Source organism: Rhineura floridana, chromosome 7 (assembly GCF_030035675.1).
Source record: "Rhineura floridana isolate rRhiFlo1 chromosome 7, rRhiFlo1.hap2, whole genome shotgun sequence".
Classification (NCBI taxonomy): Eukaryota; Metazoa; Chordata; class Lepidosauria; order Squamata; family Rhineuridae; genus Rhineura; species Rhineura floridana.
Window position 1 is genome coordinate 123,686,458 of NC_084486.1, and position 6,000 is coordinate 123,692,457.

Genomic DNA, 6,000 nt, shown 5'->3' on the forward strand with positions numbered 1-6,000 from the left:
TATCTGCCAAAATATATCCTCTAGAATTGGAATGGGGGATACCAAGTTGTAGAAATGTGGTTGATTTCACATTCCATATATGTGTATTATGTTCCACTCTCCCTCTACTTTAGAAAAGTATTGTTTCAGATAAACCTTAAACATGCTCTCTTTTAAATTTTACTTTAATTGAAATGAATCCTAGTTAACTGGCTTGTTGTAATCCATAATTCCACACTGTGGTAGAAAAACTGTGCTGTGTGCTGGCAACCTTTTGAAATGTATGGCTTCTAGCCATGGTTTGAACAACAAGCATTGTATTTTATTGTATTGTATAAAATAAATATGTAGAATAGGGGGTTGAAGCCGCTCCAGCTTATAATGTGCAAGTGAAATGTTTAAAGATGCTTTGTTATGTTTCTGTTGTGTATTTTTACTCTAACCCACATTATATCAGATGCAACCCAAGGCCATTTCTGGGCTTTTTAATAGGGAAACACTTGACTTTAGTGTTGTGTGGGATGTCTCTAATTTTCTAGGTTAGATTCTCTGTAGAAACAGTAGTAACACAGAAAAGAAGCAAAGTAAGAACACCAACAAACATACAAAAATGTAATTCTACATCTTTGGAGATGACAGGTGTTGCCATCACTCACCATATGCTCAGAGGCACATGTTACAAAATTCTTCCAAGCTACACAGGAAGTGGATTGGACTGTGAAAGACCAACCCAAATGGTGTTTGCATTTTGACCAATTTGTAGGGCAGTCCAATATCTCAGAGAGGAGGTCAGGTCTCCTGCTCCCCTGGTGCATTCACTATAGCTGCCCAATTTCCCTGCTTTTTAAAGTTGGATAGAAATATCTGTTGGCTCTAGGTACATTCTTAAATTACAAGGTTTTTTTGCCTGTTAGTGAATATATATATTAGTCTCTTTCCTTGCAAAGCAATCCAAAATGATTTACAATAATAAGATTATAACAAATAAACCCATTAAATTAAACCAATTATAACAAATAAGCCCAATAAAACAACAAACACAACACAGCCTAAAAACAGATTAATACAAATAAAGACAGGTCTTGCAAGACCTGCCATATTAAAAGAGGCCATTGATACCTAAAGCCCATCAAGTTAAGGGACAAAAGCCCAGGTAAAAAGGAGGAGATAATGTGTGCATGCAGTTTTCTTTTCTCAGTTATCAAGTGCATGTCTATATGTGTAATACGCTCAGGATGAAACTTGTTCTAAAACACCTTGGAGCAAACAATGCCAAAAGTGGGGGATTTTAAATTTGTTCATAAATTATCGGGTTAGGAATGAGCTTATGGGTGGTTAAGTTTGCTAATGATACTACATTAATTAGGATGATTAAAACAAACAATATAGCAAATAGCCCTAACATGTTCTCTCCAAACACTGTTAAAATGGAGAATGTTGTTTAATGTAAGCAAATGTAAAACGATGCACATTGGGGCAAAAAAATCCCAGTTTCATATGTATACATATATATATATATATATATATATATATATATATATATATATATATATATATATATATATATATATATATATATATATATATATATATATATATATATATATATATATATGGCAGTGATTGACCAGGAAGGGATCTTGGGGTTGTGGTGGATGACTTGAAAATATCAATCAGATACGTAAATACTGTGAAAAAGATGAACTGCTTTTGGAAAGAAAAACTGCAATATCATAATACTTTATATAAATCTGATGCTAACACACCTGAAATGCTGTGTGCAGTTCTACTCACTGCTCCTCAAAAAGGATATTGTAGAGCTCAAAAAAATGCAGAAAGGGCAATCAAAATTATCAATGAGCTGGAGAAACTCCTCTGAGAAAAAGTTACAATGTTGGGGCTTTTTAGGTTAGAAAAAAGGTGAGTAAGTAGGAACCTGATAGATATGTATAAAATTAAGCATAGTATGAAGGACAGGGACATTTTTTCTCCCTCTCTCTCATAGTATTAGAACCTGAGGTCAGCCAGGAAGCTGAATGTTGACAGATTCAGGACATGATTGCATTACAGAATTCACTACCGCAGGATGTAGTGCTTGGATGGCTTTAAAAGAGGATTAGACCCATTCATGGAAATAAAGGATATCAGTGGCTACTATCATGATGGCTGTATTTCTGCTAGTGACTGAGGTGTACTTGTCCAGGGGTGTGGGAGGTTGTAGACCCTTTACTGTTTTGAGAGCAGGGTCCCATCCAGGCCCTTCTATAAGCCAATCTGCATGAAAAGGGAGTGTTACCCACTGAGAAGAGCACTTGTCCTTTCATGCTGATTGGAGCAGAATTCATTTCGGAATGAAAGAAGGTGAGTCAACCACTGAGAATATACTTCATGCTGATTGGCTCCTAGGAATGTCTGTTGTAATGGAGCGGAGGCTTGGGAGACAACATGAAGAGCAAGAGAGACGAGGGAAAGTGGCTGTGGCTGTGAGGGGGTAAGGCATGACTTTCATGAAGGGACCCTTCACTTCTGAACTTGCAACTACACTACTGCTACTAACAGAGGTAGTATGCTTCTGAATACCAGTTGTTGGGGATTATGACCAGGAGAGTGCTATTGTGTTCCTGTCCTGTTTGTGGATTTCCTATAGGCATCTAGTTGGACACTCTGGGAACAGAAAGTTGAACCTGATGGGACTTTGGTCTGATCCAGCAGGGTTCTTCTAATGTCCTTATGAGTGCTTAATTTAAGCATTCACTTTTGTTGGTCCTTACTTGAAAATGTTAAATGCATAAGCTGTCTTTCTGTCTCAAGTTACTAATATTTCCCTGACCCTAACATCCAGATAACTGCACAGTTTATTTTGTATCGCAAGCAGAACAAGAGAAGACCCAGCTTGGTAGCCTTGGAAGCTGAACCCTTGCTCATAAATGAAGATTCCTAACCTCCATATTTTGTCAATGTTACATTTCCATATAACATTTTCATTCTGAAGTCTTGGAAGGCTTTTCACAAGCAATGGAGGATGTTCCTTAGGGACTCAGCATATTGTCAGTTACTTATGCTTGGACAGATGCAGCAACATTATGAAAGAAAAGCCAGAACTAAAAGTTCCAAGGTATTATTTGAGCTTCAGTTATTGGATTTTAGGATATGCTAACTCTGGGGATAATCCAGTTTAGGAATGCAGTCTAAATCTTTTCAACATTGGATCCAAAGTTACAAATATTTTCTTCCTCATCTTTTTAAACTACTTGGTTCATTCCTGAAATACAGCTAGAGCTATGTATTTTTTGTTCTTTGTGACAATGTGATAATTATAATTATGGCTGTCCATACTGCTGTTGAGTTCATTCTTGTTTAAGGAACTGGAAACAGCCAAAGTCTTAAAAGCAGCATAGATCTTTGAGCTGTTACTACCAGGTTAGAAGGACAGTTACAAAGTCTATTTATTATTTCAGATGCTTTTTTACTCTTTGAGAGTTTTCAGAGAAATGGTAGTTCAGGTAGTGCACCCACGAGTGCACATGCACCCTCAGAGGCCTTCCTTGGTGCCCACAGGGTTCCACCCCCATTCCCCTGCTGAAATGTGACTTGATTGAAACATTCTGTTTTAGCCAATATAATAGGTTGTGGGGTGTGCTTGGTCATGGGGTGTGGGGGATGCCCATGACAGTTTCTCTGGTTTGCAGATGTGTTAATGAATCTATATTTGGGTTATTCCTGCATTCTTAAGCACAGTGTACAACCCAATAGAGTGCTAATTGTTCTCAATCTAAAACATATATTACTCCTTGTTTTTAACTGCTGTGTGAGTTTCTCAAATTGTGAGTTGGGCCAACTTAAGGACTCAAGACAGTACAGTAGGGACAATCTGCTGCCTAGCCCTGATTAAAATATTAACATGAAGTAAACGAGGGGTCTCCAACCTTTTTGGGCCCAGGGGCAAGTTTAGAAATCTAAGTAACAACAACAAAAATAAACACCAGTTCACAGAAAAAAATCCAGAGATGTTCATACCCCCACACACAGGCAAAATACCTACACCCCCCACACCCAAATAAAACACAGGCCAAAAAACAGGCAACCTCCATGCACAACCAAGTAAACTATTGCCTGTGAATCTCATGAGTCAACAACCAAGTTAGTCTAAGACATCATTGCACCTCTTTTCTTCTCACAAGATTTGTGGGATTTTAAAATGTGGAATATTTTCTCTTGTCCAACTTTTAAGTCAAAAGAACAGATTATTTTTTAAATGCATATCCAAAATTCCCAATGGTAATGCACTGAAAGTCATAAACTATTATCTAGTCCTCGCATGAGTTACGAAGAGTTTAAAGTATCTGCCATCCGAGTGTATTCTGGATGGGAGCACGGTTGCTTTTCTTCCAGCCACGCATAGTCATTTGCAACCAGTTTAACATGGAAACTCAGAAAGAAGAGAGAAAAGAGCTTCCAGAGACAAGTCATGGCCAACAGTGTCTGGCAATTACAGATGGAATATTATGTATTATTTTGTGTATTTATAAATTGCTCTACACCAAATGATCCCAAGGCAGGAATATAAATGATGTTAAAATAAATCTCACTTTAGACTAAAACATATAAAACATCCATAGTATCTACATGGTAGTAGTGAACAAATAAACATAACGTTTCAGCATAAATGTTTACACATACCAAAAAAAGCCTGGGCAAAGAGTCATGTCTTCACCTGTCAGGATGGATCATGCCACATTAGAGGGCCATGAGAGTGGCCCTCATTCAGGAATTATTGGTGTGGGAGAAGGGAGAATCAGTAAGGGATTTCTACATAATGGTGCCAGTCAGGCTCCATGCTGTGGGAATAAGTTCTGGTCTACTCATGCAGCAGAATAAGGTGGGAGAATGTGTTGTACTACTTCAGAGTGCAGGATGGTAGCGGTTGTTTTAATGGTGTGTAAAACAATCCTCCAAACAAAACTAGCACAGCAGTGAGTGGGATAAGCTAGAATCATTCTCCTTGATGTGCTAGATTTTACTTACAGGATGTTTTTTCACATGGGAGAAGCATTCAAAATGGGCATTCCCCACCTTCAGCGTGAAGTCGCACAGTTCATTGTACCACCTCATTCTACAGTGTATGTAGACCAGGCTTCAGTGCTTATTACTCTATATGGGTACATCTACCAACAGGTTAAGCTGTTCCACAATATTTCAAAACATTGTCTCAGCTAGAATCTATTTCCAGATGTGTAGAATGATAAAGACTGCAATCCTGTGTATATTTGCTTGTTCAAAACCCCACTATGACATACTTCTGAATAAACATGCATAACACCATACTGAAAGTGATACCTTTTCTTTAATGAGTCCTAAAAGTTGCCAATTTTAAAAAAGTTGCCATAATTTGCTTTAAATGACTTTGAAGTGTAATCTGCCATAGCAGACATCTGTATATGCACACTCTTACTTGCCAGTGAGTTTATTCCTTCCCATTAGCAACGGCTTTACTGCATTTAGTGAAGTAAACTTATATGATGTATTCCCTGATTATTTTGTGGAATTTATATAGGTGCACTATAGGTGGAATTGACTTTTCAGAGTAATTTTTCAAGGTCATCTCAACTCCTCTCCTACAAATTAATGATATAGAATACACTTAAAAACTATGCAAGTCCTCTTTGACTGCCCCAACTTTTCTGCTGATAAACTGTCAAATACAGAATATACAAAGAACCTTCCTGTGCCTGTAGTCTAATCCTTAAAGAAAGTTAATTTCACATAAGCCCATGCCACTTACACTTCTGGCACTGTTATGTGCCGTCAAGTCTATTTCGACTTATGGTGACCCTATGAATCAGCAACCTCCAATAGCATCTGTTATAAACCACCCTGTTAAGATCTTGTAAGTTCAGGTCTGTGGCTTCCTTTATGGAATCAATCCATCTCTTATTTGGCCTTCCCCTTTTTCAACTCCCTTCTGTTTTCCCAGCATTATTGTTTGTCTAGTGAATCATGTCTTCTCATGTGTCCCAAGTA

At 37.7% G+C, this 6,000-nt stretch overlaps 1 protein-coding gene across 6 annotated transcripts in view; it reads left to right on the forward strand.

The window, feature by feature from the left end:
• The window catches only part of LOC133389460 (lysosomal amino acid transporter 1 homolog), a 29,873-nt gene extending 24,585 nt beyond the window's left edge, over positions 1-5,288 (forward strand). For all 6 annotated transcript variants that reach the window (XM_061637151.1, XM_061637150.1, XM_061637149.1 and 3 more), the window contains one exon: positions 2,822-5,288. In XM_061637151.1, coding sequence (XP_061493135.1) covers positions 2,822-2,920 — 99 coding nt within the window. In that variant the 3' untranslated portion in view covers positions 2,921-5,288. The remainder of the gene's footprint in view (positions 1-2,821) is intronic.
• The last annotated feature ends 712 nt before the right edge of the window (positions 5,289-6,000 follow it).